At 33.6% G+C, this 18,814-nt stretch overlaps 1 protein-coding gene and 1 pseudogene across 1 annotated transcript; both read left to right on the forward strand.

The window, feature by feature from the left end:
* Positions 1–1,735: 1,735 nt before the first annotated feature.
* LOC107469184 (putative ETHYLENE INSENSITIVE 3-like 4 protein) lies at positions 1,736–4,035 on the forward strand. The gene is made up of 2 exons (XM_021132849.2): positions 1,736–2,063; positions 2,702–4,035. The coding sequence occupies exons 1-2, from the start codon at positions 1,736–1,738 to the stop codon at positions 4,033–4,035; spliced, it is 1,662 nt and encodes a 553-aa protein (XP_020988508.1).
* Positions 4,036–8,022: 3,987 nt separating this feature from the next.
* On the forward strand, positions 8,023–9,381 carry LOC107469183 (ETHYLENE INSENSITIVE 3-like 5 protein; annotated as a pseudogene).
* Positions 9,382–18,814: the final 9,433 nt, after the last annotated feature.

Here is an 18,814-nt window from a genome sequence, read left to right on the forward strand (position 1 = left end):
ATACATAAATATATACAAATATATTATAATAATTTAATACGTAACTGATTTTTATTATATATGTAATATTTTGAATTACTTTGGGAGATAAGTTAAGGTTTACACAATATTTATAAAGGCTAAATTGATTTTATTTTTAACGGTCTCATTAAATATTTAAGTGTTTTTATCAATTAAGTTATTTTTCACACATTTTTTTTATCGTTATTTTTTTATTGTTGTTGTATTTTGTTTTATTTTTTCTCCTGTTTTTTGTAGTGGTTATTGCAATATTTTTTATTTTTTTATGTTTGATTTTTTTTATTCTTTATTCTTGTTTTTATTCATATTAAGAGGATGAAACAAGAAGAATCACGAGAAGGTGAAACAAGAAGAAGAAGCAAATGAGGAAAAATTTTAAATTATGCATAATTTATTAGAAAAATAGTATCGAAATCTTTTAACCGTGACACATATTCTTATTAGGATGATAGAAAAAGATAAATTATAAGAATGTGAAACAAAAAGAAGAAAATGAAGAAAAAAATAATGATGATGAAGAAACAGAAGAGGAGGAGGAGAAAAAGTTTTGAATTGTGCAGAATTTATCAAAAAAATATTATCAAAATATTTTCATTGTAACACAGAAAATTTCTTAATTAACACAAAAAAAATTTAATTTAGATACAAAAATTTCTTAATCGTAATATCATTCCCAACTAAATGAAGTGGTATTTATGTCTTTTTTTTAGTTCTGAACCACACTTAAATGTATTTTATTGGTTGACTGGGTTAAAATTTTGGATTTATAGTTCGTTATTTAAAGATTTATTGTCTTTTATAAAAAATTTATGTGTTATTTTTAACTAAATGATGTATTTTTGTTATTATTGAATTAATTATATAGTATTAAACTAATATATATAAGATTTGACTATTTCTGGATCATTTATAATAATTTCATATATCGATTAAATTTAAAATATATTTAAATATATTTTATTGGTTGAGTAAGTCAAGATTATAAACTTATGGTTTTTTGAAGATTTTTTGTGTTAATTACCACTAAATAATGTGTTTTGTTATTAAACTAATTTTGTAATATTTAATTAAAGAAAAAGAAAATAATGATAACAAAAATGACGACTATGATAACTAAGAAGAGGAGGAGAAAAACAAAAGAAAAAAAATCAAATAAAATAAGAAAGAAGAAAAGAAGATAGTGACAATAACGATAATAAAAACGGCCACAATGATAATTAAGAAGAAAGAGGAAAAAAATCGATAACAGTCTATAAATCGTGTATTTTTTTTTTTAAATTAATGACGGTAGAAATTATGATTCTAATCACCCAATACTATGACAAATTGTGCATGCAAACAGAACTGCCTCATCTTTTTCATTATCTCACTCAAACGTTAATTTCACATTTACCAACCTTTCCAAGAATTATAAATACCGTACAATTTCTATCTTGGTAATGTCTACTTTATCCCCATCACTCTTATGAATTATTTATTTGAATACAATTTTCCTAAACTAAGCCTATTTTACTGATGTTGGTTCCTTCTAAAGTAAGCTTATTTTGCTGATATTAGATTCTTCTAACACCGCCATTCCAAAACCTTTGTGAATATCTATATATACACATATAACCTTCACAAGTTGTAACAACATAATATCAATTACTCTTATTTAGTCTTCTGTACACATATTTTTCACACTTCACTTAATTTCTTTTATAAAATAATCATCATGGTGCTGATCCAGGAAGAAATGGATCCGCCCTATGTTCAATTATCTGATACAGAAGACGAGAAAATTGATGTTAACGCAGCAGCAGCAGAAGATGAAACTATAGATTATGAGGATTTGAAGAAGCGCATATGGAAAGACCGTATCCTTCTCCAGAAGATGAAGGAGAAACTTAACATAGACGAATCCTACAGCAAAAAAGTCAAGCAAGAAGCGTCTAGGAAAAGAAAGATGTTTAGGGCACAAGACTCCGTTCTCAAATACATGGTGAAGATTATGGAGGTTTGCAAAGCTCGTGGATTCGTCTATGGCATCGTCCCTGAAGATGGTATAGAATTACACCCTTCTTTCTTTTAAAATAAGAGTTTCTTTTTTATTTTATTTTTTTAATTAAAAATCAACTGTGCATAGTTAAAAAGTTTAATTTAAAAGGAGGAATAATAACGTACGTAAAATTATTTTTATGTAAAATTATAATAATTTAATTAAATCTATTAAATTATCTAAAAATTTTTAATCATGAAATAAATTATATTTAAGTTTTTATCTAATAAATAATACAAAAACAATTTCAATATTTTTCTATGTTCTTACTAAATATATTTTATTCCTGTCACATTTCAGCCTTCATCATACTTTTCCTTCCTTTAAGAGTAAAGCTAGGGAACCAAAAGCATATCAGCCAAATATCTTTTGATGAATTCAAAATCTTTACGAGTTAATATATATGGATGTTTCTTCTACTAAGTATGAGAATGTTTCTTTTTCATATTAAATGGATGTTTTTTATGTATTTTTCGAATTTGTGTTTGACAAAAGGGAAAATAAATTTTGGATCGGGCTTGCTGAAAGGTTCCGTGATCCCAGGAATGATTATTGGGGATTTGAAACATATTAGTCAATGAGAGATTTTATTCAAAACGGCAATTAATAACAAACATTAAAAATTACAATTATAATTTATAGGAAAGCCAATTACTGGTAGCTCGGATAGTTTGCGAGAATGGTGGAAAGAAGATATTAGATTTGAACAAACTGCCCCTAAAGCAATTGCAAAGTTTTTACCGTTGCTTGAAAAGGGAGAGTTAGATGCGTCGTCAAGCATACACCTTCTCCAAGATCTTCAAGACGCAACCCTAGGATCTCTCCTTTCAACACTGATGCAACACTGTATGCCGCCACAAAGGAGGTATCCTTTGGAGAAAGGCGTGGCCCCGCCGTGGTGGCCTAATGGGTCAGAGGCATGGTGGGGCGATCAGGGCTTTTTGGCTCAAGAACACGGGCCACCACCGTATAAGAAACCCCATGATTTGAAGAAGGCATGGAAGGTTTCGGTATTGGCTTCCGTTATAAAGCACATGTCCCCTGACTTAGAGAAATTGAAAAGGCTTGTGACTCAATCAAAGACCTTGCAAGATAAGATGACTGCCAAAGATAACGCTACTTGGTCCAAAGTTGTCAGCCAAGAAGAAGCTTTGTTGAGACTTACCAACAAGTGTCTTAAGATTTCCCCTTCTTCGTTCAACGACGAGGAGAATAATAAAGAAGACGAGGAGGGAGAAATCGAAGTCTTTGAGTCATCCCCAATAAGCTCTATTAATAATTCTCTTAATCATGTTTTATTTGGTGGTGGCGGCAGTAGCAGCAACGGAGGTAGTGAAAAAAGAAAGTGTGATTTTGATAGTAATAATAATGGTAACAACAACAATAATGGTAATAGCTTTGTGGACAAACCAATATATACATGCCAGAACGTGGATTGTCCACAAAGCAATTTGTCTATGGGATTTAGAGACAAGAATTCAAGGATGGACCACGAGTCGATGTGTGCCTTTCGCCGTGCCACTCTTGATTATCAGGGGATTAATAGCAGCAATGAGAATTCGAAGGCTTTCCATGATTACCTGCTGAGTGAGGAGAGGATGACAAGTGTTGGAGATTGGATGAAAATGGAGGTAGCTAAGGCCAATAACAACAATAACAATAATAATAATTTTGGTGACACTGATTTTGGTGATATTGATATTATGAATGGAATGGAAGAGATTGGGGGTGAAGCTTTTGGGGAGGACAAATTAGGGTTGTGGCTGAATGACATTGAAGATTGTGAGTTGCTTGCGGCATTGGAGATGGTTAAAGCAAATAGCGCGATGAATTCCACTCATCAAAATAATAATCCACCATTAATAAAGCAGCATGATCGTATTTTCCCACGTGGGGGCCATCTTCTTGACGAAGAAGCAACTACTTCATCACTTTGGGACTATACTACTACTTTGTTTAAGAGCAACAACATTTAATAATTAATTTTATATGTTTACAAATATTCTAGTTTTTATGTATTATTAATTAATTATTAGTCTTCTCTACTATCACATTATCATACACAATTTGCTCACATGATTAGATTGATTAATTACCTGATGTGAGTTATCTATAGTTATAACATCCAAAAAATGTTTCTGTTATATGTAATATTGATTTTCTTGAATAAAATGATATTTTATTATGAATATGATTTGTATGCATGTGTTGATCATTCAAGTTATTCTCCTCGTTAATTATATTTCTTTTGAACTACTTTGAAGTTAGCAAATAATTAAAGCAAACAATTTTTTAAGAAAAATATTACGAGTAAAACTTTTGTATACATTTAGCCATATCTTATTTTTTGTGATTAAAAATTAGAATTTAGTGTTTAGAGTTTAAAATTTTGTTAACGATGTAATACAAAAACATGTTTTTTAAACAATACATGCATATGGAAACAGAACACCTCATTATCTTCAATACACTGAAAAAGACTTGGCAAAAAAAAATATAATGCTTGTAAATAAATATTCACGCTAAATTTCATTGTGAAATTGAAAGACATAAAACAAGGTTGATTGGTAAAGGCTAAGGGATTCGACTAAGTGGTTGGGGTGGATTAGTTACATTGTAAACCTTTGGCAAGAGTCAAAACTCTAAGAGTAGTTATGTGATTGGCACCACAAAAGGTGATATTTGAAACAACACATTACACATGGTATTAGATTTTCTGTGTATAATGGTATAAAATGGTGATTGATCAAATAGATGAGACAACTATCTGGCATTGGTCTTGTGAATATCTAGCATATAGTCATAAAAGTTAGATGATAAGGGTGGATGTTAGTTAGTCATAGAAATACATTAGTTTGTGCCATAGAATTGGAACGTATGATTTTGTTTGTGGTGTTTTTGGTATATAGCCTCAGTCACATCTTCATGAATATTCTCATTTGAATCGAGTATTTTATATAATTTGAGTAAATATTTAAATTATTTTTCAAATATTATAAATTAAATATTTTGGTAATTAACCATTTTTTATTATTTTAAATTTTTTAGACGAATTTATTTTTCTGTTAAAAAATAATTTATTTAATATGCATATTAAAAATTTTATTAAAAATAATAATAATTTTTCTAATCAAAATAATTCTTGAAGATTTTTATGATAATAAAAATTTATTGAAAATTAAATTGTCTAATTTAAAGTTCTTTAGAAATTAATTTAAGTGCTTAGTTTTATAAATTTTTACTCATTAAAAGAAAAATAATTAAAATAGCAACTTCAAAAATATTTTAGTTATGTTATTTTTAATATCTTTGTATTTTTATTTCTCTATATCTATTAAATGTTTACTTTTTGTTTTTCTTAATATCACTTAAGTTCTGTTTATTTTCATATATTATACATGTTTATTTATTTTAGCATAGATGTTTACTTTTTCATATAAAATATAAAGTAACAATGTGGATGTGTTTACTTTTTTATATAAAATACTTTAGTAACAATGTGGATACAAGAGGTAAAAGAAAATTATACAGTAAGAATAGAGACCATTTGAAAAAAAAAATAACCTCCAAAGCATTTCTTTAGATACTCTATCATAGTTATTAACTAATAATTGATCTAATTAAAATATTAGATTATTGAGTTACTAGTTCAATGGTTGAGTTACTAATTGAATCGGTGACCCAATTATAACTAAGTAATTATATAGAATTATATTTCATTATTTTTATAATAAGTATTTTTTTAATTTTGTTTTTTGTATTAAATTAATTATTGTTAGATTTCAATAATTTATTAATTAATTTATATCTATTACATGCTTCAAGTATTTATTAAAATAATTACATAATCATAGAAAAAAAGTTGTAATTAATAAAAGATATTTGACCTTTTTAAATTTGTAAATATTTAATAAAATTTAATATTTATTTTAATAATGATGTATAATAAATTAAATTAATAACCTTAATTTATACTCTTAAATACATATTAGTTAATTTCTATTTTTATTAATTTTGACATGGATTTTATAATAGTTTTTGAATAGTCATAATTTTGATTACATGGATTAAACAATTGAGTCAATTTAGTTTAATTTACAAAATTTAATTATGTTATATGTATAAAAAAAATTAGTCATCGTATTAAAAGATACATATTTAGCAATTCATAATTCTTTTTATTATGCTATTATAAAACAGTTTTATTATTTGTTTATTATATATTTGATTATTCTATTATGATAAATTTGATTATTTTAATAATTAATTATTTAATTAAAAATATAAAATAATATACATAAATATATACAAATATATGATAATAATTTAGTACGTAACTGATTTTTACTATATATGTAATATTTTTGAATTACTTTGGGGGATAAGTTAAGGTTTACACAATATTTATAGAGACTAAATTGATCTTATTTTTAACGGTTTCATTAAATATTTAAGTATTTTTATCAATTAAGTTATTTTTTACAAATTTTTTTCATCATATTTTTTTATTGTTGTTGTGTTTTGTTTTATTTCTTCTCCTGTTTTTTGTAGTGGTTATTGCAATATTTTTTATATTTTTTTATGTTTAATTATTTTTTGTTCTTTATTCTTGTTTTTATTCGTATTAAGAAAATGAAACAACAAAAATTATGAGAAGGTGAAACAAAAAGAAGAAGCAAACCAGGGAGAATTTTAAATTATGCATAATTTATTAAAAAAATAGTATCGAAATTTTTTAACTGTGACACATATTCTTATTAGGAGGATAGAAAAAGATGAATTATAAGAATGTGAAACAAAAAGAATAAAATAAAGAAAAAGATAATGATGATGAAGAAACAGAAGAGGAGGAGGAGAGAGAGTTTTGAATTGTGTAGAATTTATCAAAAAAATATTACCAAAATTTTTTTACTGTAACACAGAAAATTTCTTAATTAACACCAAAAAATTTTTAATTTAGATACAGAAATTTCTTAATCATAATATCATTCCCAACTAAATGAAATGGTATTTATGTTTTTTTTAGTTCTGAACCACACTTAAATGTATTTTATTGGTTGATTGGGTTAAAATATTGAATTTATAGTTCATTATTTAAAGATTTATTGTGTCTTTTATAAAAAATTTCTGTGTTATTTTTAACTAAATAATGTATTTTTGTTATTATTGAATTAATTATATAGTATTGAACTAATATATATAAGATTTGACTATTTCTGTGTCATTTATAACAATTTGATATATCTATTAAATTTAAAATATAAATAAATATATTTTATTGGTTGAGTGAGTCAAGATTATAAACTTATGGTCTTTTGAAGATTTTTTTGTGTTATTTACCACTAAATAATGTGTTTTGTTATTAAACTAATTTTGTAATATTTAATTAAAGAAAAAGAAAATAATGATAACAAAAATGACGACTATAATAACTAAGAAGATGAAGAAAAAAACAAAAGAAAAGAAATCAAATAAAATAAGAAAGAGGAAAAGAAGATAGTGACAATAACGATAATAAAAATGATGACAATAATAATTAAGAAGAAAGAAAAAAAAACCGACAACAGTCTACAAATGATATAAATTTTTTTTTAAAATTAATGACGGTAGCAATTATAATTCTAATCATCCAATACTGTTACAAATTGTGCATGCAAACAGAACTGCCTCAATTTCCACCTTGGTAATGCCTACTTTATCCCCATCACTCTTATGAATTATTTATTTGAATACAATTTCCTAAACTAAGCCTATTTTACTGATGTTGGTTCCTTCTAAAGTAAGCTTATTTTGCTGATGTTAGATTCTTCTAACACCGCCATTTCACAACTTTTGTGAATATCTATATATACACATATAACCTTCACAAGTTGTAACAATATAATAATAGTTACTCTTATCTATTCTTCTTCTGTCCACATATTTTTCACACTTCACTTAACTTTTTTTATAAAATAATCATTATGGTGCTTATCCAAGAAGAAATGGATCCGCCTTATATTCAATTATCTGAGAAGACGAGAAAATTGATGATATCGCGACAGCAGCAAAAGATGAAACTATAGATTATGAGGATCTGAAGAAGCGCATATGAAAAGACCGTATCCTTCTCCATAAGATGAAGGAGAAACTTAGCATGGACGAATCTGACAACAAAAAAAGCCAAAAAAGAAGCGTCCAGGAAAAAGAAGATGTCTAGGGCACAAGACTCGTCTTCAAATACATGGTGAAAATCATGGAGGTTTGCAAAGCTCGTGGGTTTGTCTATGGCATCGTCTCTGAAGATGGTATATAATTACACCCTTCTTTCTTTTAAAATAAGGGTTTCTTTTTCATTTTATTTTTTTAATTAAAATCAACTCTGCATAGTTAAAAAGTTTAATTTAAAAGGAGGAATAATAACGTAAGTAAAATTATTTTTATGTAAAATATAATAATTTAATTAAATATATTAAATTATCTAAAAAATTTTAATCATGAAATAAATTATATTTGAGTTTTTATCTAATAAATAATACAAAAACAATTTTAATATTTTTCTATGTTCTTACTAAACAAATTTTATTCCTGTCACACTTCAGCCTTCATCATACTTTTCCTTTAATTATAATTAATAGGAAAGCCAATTACTGTAGCTCGGATAGTTTGCGAGAATGGTGGAAAGAAGATATTAGATTTGAACAAACTGCTCCTAAAACAATTGCAAAGTATTTACCGTTGCTTGAAAAGGGAGAGTTAGATGCATCGTCAAGCATACACCTTCTCCAAGATCTTCAAGACGCAACACTAGGATCTCTCCTTTCAGCATTGATGCAATACTGTATGCCGCCACAGAGGAGGTATCTTTTGGAGAAAGGCGCGGCCCCGCCGTGGTGGCCTAATGGGTTAGAGGTATGGTGGGGCGATCAGGGCTTTTTGGCTCAAGAACACGGCCACCACCGTATAAGAAACCCCATGATTTGAAGAAGGCATGGAAGGTTTCGGTATTAACTTCAGTTATAAAGCACATGTCCCCTGACTTAGAGAAATTGAAAAGGCTCGTGACTCAATCAAAGATCTTGCAAGATAAGATGACCGCGAAAGATAACGCTATTTGGACCAAAGTTGTCAGCCAAGAAGAAGCTTTGTTGAGACTTACCAACAAGTGTCTTAAGATTTTTCCTTCTTTGTTCAACGACAAGGAGAATAATAAGGAAGACGGGGAAGGAGAAATCGAAGTCTTTGAGTCATCCCCAATAAGCTCTATTAATAATTCTCTTGATCATGTTTTGTTTGGTGGTGGCGGCAGTAGCAACAACGGAGGCAGTGAAAAAAAAGTGTGATTTTTATAGTAATAATAATGGTAATAGCTTTGTGGAAAAACCCAATATATACATGCCAGAACGTGGATTGTCCACAAAGCGATTTGTCTATGGGATTTAGAGACAAGAATTTAAGGATGGACCACGAGTCGATGTGTGCCTTTCGCCGTGCCACTCTTGATCATCAGGGGAGTAATAGCAGCAATGAGAATTCCAACGCTTTCCATGATTACCTGCCGAGTGAGGAAAGGATGACAAGTGTTGGAGTTTGGATGAATATGGAGATAGCTAAGGCCAATAACAACAATAACAATAATAATAATTTTGGTGACACTGATTTTGGTGATATTGATATTATGAATTTAATGGAAGAGATTGCGGGTGAAGCTTTTGGGGAGGACAAATTAGGGTTGTGGCTGAATGACATTGAAGATTGTGAGTTGCTTACGGCATTGGAGATGGTTAAAACAAATAGCGCAATGAATTCCACTCATCAAAATAATAATCCACCATTAGTAAAGCAGCATGATCGTATTTTCCCACGCCATCTTCTTGACGAAGAAGCAACTACTTCATCACTTTGGGACTATACTACTACTTTATTTAAGAGCAACAACATTGGATAATTAATTTTATATGTTTACAAATATTGTAGTTTCTATGTATTATTAATTAATTATTAGTCTTCTCTACTATCACATTATCATACACAATTTGCTCACATATGATTCTGATTAGATTGATTAATTACCTGATGTGAGTTATTTATAGTTATAGCATCCAAAAAATGTTTCTGTTATATGTAATATTGATTTTCTTAAATAAAATGATATTTTATTATGAATATAATTTGTATGCATGTGTTGATCATTCAAGTTATTCTTGTCGTTAATTATATTTCTTTTGAAATACTTTGAAGTTAGCAAATGATTAAAGTAAACAATTTTTTAAGAAAAATATTAGGAGTAAAACTTTTGTACACATTTAGCTATATCTTATTTTTTTGTGATTAAGAATTAGAATTTAGTATTTAAAATTTAAAATTTTGTTAATGATGTAATACAAAAACATGTTTTTTAAACAATACATGCATATGGAAATAGAACACCTCATTAAATTCAATACACCGAAAAAGACTTGGCAAAAAAAATATAATAGTTGTAAATAAATATTCACGCTAAATTTCATTGTGAAATTGAAAGATATAAAACAAGGTTGATTGATAAAAGCTAAGGAATTCAATTAAGTGGTTGGGGTGGATTAGTTACATTGTAAACCTTTGGCAAGAGTCAAAACTCTAAGAGTAGTTCTGTGATTGGCACCACAAAAGGTGATATTTGAAACAATACATTATACATGGTATTAGATTTTCTGTGTATAATGGTAAAATGGTGATTGATCAAATAGATGAGACAACTATCTGACTTTGGTCTTGTGAATATCTAGGATATAGTCATAAAAGTTAGATGATAAGGGTGGATGTTAGTTAGTCATACAAATTACATTAGTTTGTGCCATAGAATTGGAACGTATGATTTTGTTTGTTGTGTGTTTGGTATATAGGCTCAGTCACAGCTTCATGAATATTCTCATTTGAATCGAGTATTTTATATAATTTGAGTAAATATTTAAATTATTTTTCAAATATTATAAATTAAATATTTTGGTAATTAACCATTTTTTATTATTTTAATTTTTTTAGACGAATTTAGTTTTCTGTTAAAAAATGATTTATTTAATATGCATATTAAAAATTTTATTAAAAATAATAATAATTTTTCTAATCAAAATAATTTTTGAAGATTTTTATGATAATAAAAATTTATTAAAAATTAAATTGTCTAATTTAAAGTTCTTTAGAAATTAATTTAAGTGCTTAGTTTTATAAATTTTTACTCATTAAAAGAAAAATAATTAAAATAGCAACTTCAAAAATATTTTAGTTATGTTATTTTTAACATCTTTGTATTTTTATTTCTCTATATCTATTAAATGTTTACTTTTTGTTTTTCTGAATATCACTTAAGTTCTGTTTATTTTCATATATTATACATGTGTCTTTATTTTAGCATAGATGTTTACTTTTTCATATAAAATATAAAGTAACAATGCGGATGTGTTTACTTTTTTATATAAAATACTTTAGTAACAATGTGGATACAAGAGGTAAAAGAAAATTATACAGTAAGAATAGGAGAGCATTTGAAAAAAAAAAATTAACCTCCAAAGCATTTCTTTAGATACTGTATCATAGTTATTAACTAATAATTGACCTAATTAAAATATTAGATTATTGAGTTACTAATTCAATGGTTGAGTTACTAATTGAATCGGTGATCCAATTATAACTAAATAATTATATAGAATTATATTTCATTATTTTTATAATAAATATTTTTTAATTTTGTTTTTTGTATTAAATTAATTATTGTTAGATTTCAATAAATTATTAATTAATTTATATCTATCACATGCTTCAAGTATTTATTAAAATAATTACATAATCATAGAAAAAAAAAGTTGTAATTAATAAAAAATATTTGACCTTTTTAAATTTGTAAATATTTAATAAAATTTAATATTTATTTTAATAATGATGTATAATTAAAAAATTCTAACCTTGAGAAAAAATGAATAAAAAAACAAAATTAAAATTAAATTTAACGAATCTGCGAGCAAGCAGTTCATGCAGCTATGGTTCATTCATGCCTTTCTCCGGCCAAATATAAACTAACTTTCCAAAAATGAATTTGTAGCAATAGCAACTAATTATTAGGCATAAGAAAAGAGCTAGCTTAATTACTAGGGCAAGTTACATAAATAAATAAAGTGGGAGAATTATTTACGTAAATGTGCAAATCTGTTTGTTGTTACGATTTTGTGCAAAATGGATTTTTATGTAAACCGTGGCAACCCACCACGGTTTCTAAACATACATAAACCGTGGGAGGTCACCACGGATTAGGAGGAAATAGTTTTACATGTAAACCGTGGGAGGTCACCACGGTTTACGAAGGCAAATCGGTGTGTATAAACCGTGGGGAGTCACCACGGTTTATGAGGAAACAATTTTGAACGTAAAACCCGGTAACCCACCGCGGTTTACGTGTATCTATATATATATGTAATCTGCTGAAGGCAGGGACGGATTCATTTGCAACCTTAGGCCAAAAATTGGATTCATTGTGGTAGAGAGAGTTTGGGAAAAGGTTTGGAGGCAGTGAAGGAGAAGTGGGTGGTGGGGCCAATGGAGGATGAGAATCGATTGTACCGACTAAATGGCATCGCTCACGTGGCAGAAAATATCGACGAAGAGGTTAGTAACTGTTATTGTTATTAATATTGTAATTAAATTTAATTCTAATATAGCAATTGATATGTTAGTAGGAATATTGCTAGTAAATATTTTTATTTTATTACGTTTATTTGTTTTGTGATTCTGATTAATATTATTTACATAAATATTAATGATATTATCGGTATTGTTAGTAATGCATATTTTATTATGCTTATTTATCTTCTTAGTGTGGTTTTTAGTATTTTTGCACAATATTTTGTTATCATTATTTTATTTTATTCAAAGGTTTTTTTCATGAATTTAAATTGTTAATTTGTTGTTGTGAGTGCACAGTTTTCTTAGCTTCAGTATTTAATAGAGGATAAGAGAATCCATGAATTTAATGTGCACGGTTATCTTAGCACCAGTATTATGTATGTTGTTGTTTGTAATGGTTGTATGTTAAGGGATTTTATTACCAACGTTTTGCAGCCTAGTAGGGTTATTACAGCCGTTAGGCGGTAGCAGAATATGCCCTTACATGACCGGATTATACCGTATCTGGAGACTGCGGGGTTGTATCATCTTGCTAGGCTAAACAGTCAGTGGTTCTGGGTTGATGAGTCTCTGATTAGCGCATTTATTGAGCGGTGGCGTCTGGAGACCCACACGTTCCATATGCCGTTTGGTGAGTGCACCATTAGTCTACAGGATGTTGCGTATCAGCTGGGTTTGCCGATTGATGGTGCACCCGTTAGTGGGTGCTTGACTGAGTTTGAGAATCTGATGGAACACGGTAGACCAGCATGGGTGTGGTTCCGGGAGTTGTTCGGGGAGTTACCTTCGCAGAGTAAAGTGAAGCAGATGACAGTGTGCTACACCTGGTTCCACGAGAGGTTCCGTGTTCTCCCTGCAGATGCTACTGATGAGACCGTTCGTGTATACGCACGCGCTTATATCCTGATGCTGTTGTCGTCTCAGCTGTTTGCGGACAAGAATGCAAACAGGGTACACCTTCGCTGGTTGCCTTATTTGGCATCATTGGATGACTTGGGCAGATATAGCTGGGGCTCCGCTGCACTAGCCTGGTTGTATAGGTGTCTTTGTCGTGGTACAAACAGAAACGTCGTTAACTTGGCTGGGCCGCTACACCTACTACAGTCTTGGATTTTCTGGAGGTTTCCCACTCTGAGGCCCACTGGTTTTGACCGGTTTGGTTTTCCGCTTGCTTCTAGGTATGGTTTAAAAATATGCGTTCATAAATTGTAAAAATTGCTAGTGTTATGGTTTTTTTTGACATCATTTCAATTTAAATTGTAGGTGGGCGGAGTTTGTTCCGAGGAACGATGCAGGGGCACAGAGATTAGTTTCCGCACGCCTTGCACTTGATCGTTTGCGTGTCCACGATGTGAGTGATTTATTTATTACTGATGGTCGAACTAGTTTTTCTTACATGGCACTGCCTCATGAACGTCTTACTGTTTCTATGCAGTTTGTGTGGGAGCCTTATTCTTCTGCTGATGTTACTGCTGTTATTCATCCGGAGATACTAGTTGATCAGCACCGACGGCTATGGACGGCCGTCACTAGCCTGATATATTTTGCTGCGATCGAGTGGCATCAGGTGGATAGGGTTCTACCCCAGTTCGGCGGTGTTCAGCATCTCCCAGATGTAGCTCTGAACATAGATTGGCTACATGCGAAGGATGGTAGGGGTGGGGACCGGTGGTTTCCTGCATATTATCAGGAGTGGCACCAGCTTTGGGAGAACCGGCATCAGTCAGTCATATGGGTCGATCGTGTCCTCGACCCTGGTCCATCATCAGATTACCTAGAGTGGTGGTGCCGTGTGGCGCACAGGTTCCTATCCCCAGATGTAGCATTTCAGGATCCGAGGCCGATTGTGTTGACTGAGGAGGCACGTCACAGAGGGTCGTCTCAGGCACCTCCTAGAGTTCATGTTTATGACAGACCAGATAACAGACGAGTTGATAAGAGGAGGACATCCCTAGAGCTGATCATGGAGATGCGGCGGATTACCGTGTTCCTCGACGTAGAGGCAGACGGCCACCTGCGCGGCCTGACCGTCGAGGTGGGCCTGATGGAGGACCATCCGAGCAGGGGGGCGGCACTGGTCACGTCGCCGCTGAGGATGTAGTTGGATCAGCATCAGCCATGGATCAGCCGACGTTCAACGTGGGTTCTAGCTCACAGCCGTTTGGGGACGTGAGCCCATATGGTTTTGCCGAGTTTACGACCGCGGCTGTTGGGGTGGACATTGCTGATCCTGTTACTGAGTCCGAGTTTTACAGAGACATAGCTGACATGCTTAGGGATGATGATCAGACCCATTATAGGCCACAGATGCCGGAGGAGCATGCCCAGTTTGGTGCTCAGCAGCCAGGCAGTGACGATGTTCAGGCTCAGTTGGCAGTTGACCTGAACGAGCCAGCAGTTTCGCCGTCCGACCCATGGTTTGCTTTAGGAGGTACACCTGCCTCCGCTTTCAGCGCACTCCCGCACACCCCACAGCACCAGCGCCAGATCAGCGACCTAGGCGGGTTAGACGTCCTCGTTTGTGTGGCACCGGAGGGCACTTGCTTGGCCAGTTCGATGATGATGACAGTGACACCATCGAGGATTCTGATTAGTTATGCTATATGTTCCTGTCCAGTACTTTGTTTGTTTATTTATGTATTGATCATGGTAGTTACGTTATGTATTGATCATGTTAGTTACGTTATGTATTGATCATGGTAGTTACGTTATGTATTCAGCATGCTAATTAGTTTATGTAATGTGCATGCTTGTTAGTGTTTATGTATTTCAGACTTATTGTTAAATATTATTTATCTTTTGACTATGTACTGAGTGCCTGATTCATAGTATTTCATGTGTTCATGTATGGTTTATATTATAATGCACATTATTAAAGATATCTAAAGTGGCTTAATGAAACTGATAATATAAAACGAGTTTATTATACTGAGATTTCGTTGTTGATGAAACATGTTGAAAGTGACATATTTAACCAACGACGCATTACTAACATTACTTAGACCAAGAAACAAATAAGACAGCACAGAAGAGGGTTACACAACATGAGATCTACGCATCCCCTCCACCACTTTGTGATCGTTGGTGACAGTTCCTTCGCGTATGCCCAGGCTGACGGCATAACCCACAACGCTTCGGCTGATTCTGTTGAGACTGATCCATGCTTCCTCGGATCCTGGTTGACTTTGGACGACCTTCCTTTGCACGCCGCAGATTAGGGTCAGGAATAATGGTTGGGCCACCATATGGAGGCCACAGGCCTTCAGGAATAGGTGGGAGAAACCCATGCTTGTAAACATTGAACACCTCAGTCATACGATACACCTCGTGAACATATGACGCCCAGTTTAGCCGGGAGTAGGCGCAACAGGCAATGGCGTGGCAACATGGATAATGCAGCGCCTGGAAGTGCCCACAGTCGCATCGGTATTCTTTAAGTGAAACTCTATAGCTACCAAGAGAGAACGTCCCCGTTGGTGTTGTCTCAGCCACGGTGTACTCGGATTGATGCCTGTCGTATAATGTCACAGTAAAGCACCTGGAGTCTCTAAGGTTCCGATCAATAGCCTTGACCAATGCCTGACAGAATTCATGGCCGGATCCGACTTGTGCCTCTGCTGTCTGTCCCCGGACCACAAATAGCTGAGCAAGCCTCCCGTAGGTTGACTTAACCAATGATGTGACAGGGAGGTTGCGAGTACCTTTTAGCACGGAGTTCACACATTCACTGATGTTTGTGGTCATGTGCCCGAACCGTCGACCAGCATCCTCATGTTGGGTCCATTTGTCATACTCCATACGGTTGGCCCAGTCACACATTGCTGGATTCTCAGTCCGCATGATGTCGAACCAGTAGTAAAACTCTGCCTCAGTCTTGGCGTAGGCAGCATTGACCAGTAACCTCCTTGAGTCCTTACCTTTGAACGTTAGGGCGAAATTCGCTGCCACATGCCTTATACAGTAGGCCCGGAATGCACGAGGAGGCAGCCATCCATTCTCAGGTGCCTCAAGGGCCGCCTTGATCCCATTATGCCTGTCTGAGATAACTAGGATACCCTCCTGAGGAGTCACATGCTCTCGTAGGTTGGACAAGAAGAATGACCACGACTCTGCATTTTCCCCCTCTACAAGGGCGAAAGCTATCGGCAGGATGTTCGAGTTTCCGTCCTGAGCTATCGCCAACAGGAGCGTCCCTCCATACTTCCCATACAAGTGGGTACCATCAATACTGACGAGTGGCTTGCAATGCCGGAATGCCTCGATACAGGGTGGAAATGTCCAGAAAAGTCGGTGAAAGTACACCGTCGACTCATCAACAGCACCACCAATCTGAACCGGAGACGTCTTCAGCACCGTGATTGTTCCCGGCATTGTTGCCTGGATCCCTAGCATCCAACGGGGCAACTCCGCGTAAGACTCTTCCCAATCTCCATATATTTGTGCCACAGCCTTCTGCTTAGCCAACCAGACCTTCCTGTAACTAGGCCTGAAACCGTAATCAGCTTCTGTCGCTTGTTGAAGTACCTTTACCGTAACCGCAGCATCCGCCCTAACCATAGGAAGAATCCTCGCACATATAACGTTATAATCCAGCTGACGGTGATCACTTGAAATAGAAGTTGCGAGGCACGTGTGTGGCCCGTTGTACCTCCTAACCTCCCAAGTTCCCTTGCGTGCACGAAGCGCTACACGAATCAACCAAGTGCAACCCTTGCCGAATTCCTTGCATTTTCCATGATACTTCAAATGATCCGATTCAATGACTCTGTACTCAACACCTCGCCGGATGCTATAGTCCTTCACACTAAACACAGCTTCATCTTTACTCTGGAAAGATTGCCCAATCTCAAATTCTGTAGAAGATGTACCCACTCTGTTACCGCTGTCTTCCTGTTGACCAAGAGCTTCCAAGTTTAGTGTGGAGAAGTGTGGAGGGTATTGATGAGAAGCAGAACTTGAAGGCCGATGCTGCGCATGTGGATCGCCGCGTGTGTTATCGTCGCTGTCACCATCGATATCAACAGGCTCCTCGTCAGACTCATCGTCACGCATTGCATTCTCTACTTGATCAGGTCCACCAAAGTCTTCGAGATAAGGCACGAGGCCACCACCGGTGCCCACAACGTTGGGAGGCTCAGTGACTGCTGCATGCTCCAAAGGGACAGAACCAAGAACCTCTGTTTGTTCTAAGTCAGCCGCAAAAGAAGGTGATTGAACCGGCGGAAGATGCGGTCTGACCGCAGGCATGGAACTAGATGCACCACCCGCGGAAGCTACGCAGGGAACTGGAGCGGATGCCCCAGAACTGTCGACACCAACCTCCAACTTCGCAAACAACTCATGGATTCTGATCTCCGGAAAACTCCTTACACAGTAGAACAGAACCCTAAAATCTTCATCAGACTTAACCGCAAAGGTTTCGTACTGAACACCGGTCGAGACAACCGCCATGGGAATCTTGTAGAATAGTTTCTTCACCCACTTGCAACCCAACACGCCAAGCTTCTCCAAGATGCTGTTCTTCAAGTCCGACAAACTCATAGACGAACTGATAAAAATACTTAGTGGTTCTCTGTCGGTGAACTTCACACCTTGGCTTTTGCTTTTTTTAATTTTTCCAGAGCAATGCACCAGAGCAAGAAAGCCCTCTTCCTCACTAGCCATTGTGAGAATGATCTCTTCTGGTGCTTGAATCACCCACATATATATAGATTTTCCGTCAGAGTAAACCGTGGCAACCCACCACGTTTTTTTACTCTACATAAACCGTGGTGACTCCCCACGGTTTATTGTTGCCAAATTTCCTTCGTAAACCGTGGTGACCTACCACGGTTTACATGTAAAACTATTTCCTCCTAATCCGTGGTGACCTCCCACGGTTTATGTTTGTTTAGAAACCGTGGTGGGTTGCCACGATTTACATAAAAATTCCATTTTGCACAAAATCGTAACAACAAACAGATTTGCACATTTACGTAAATAACTCTCCCACTTTATTTATTTATGTAAATTGCCCTAATTACTATTTATTAATATTGATGATATTCATTTGTGTCCATACTCTATATATAGGGTCGGTATCTAGAAACTAAAAAAGTGAAAATTCAAGTGAAATTGATT

This window comes from Arachis duranensis, chromosome 10 (assembly GCF_000817695.3).
Source record: "Arachis duranensis cultivar V14167 chromosome 10, aradu.V14167.gnm2.J7QH, whole genome shotgun sequence".
NCBI lineage: Eukaryota > Viridiplantae > Streptophyta > Magnoliopsida > Fabales > Fabaceae > Arachis > Arachis duranensis.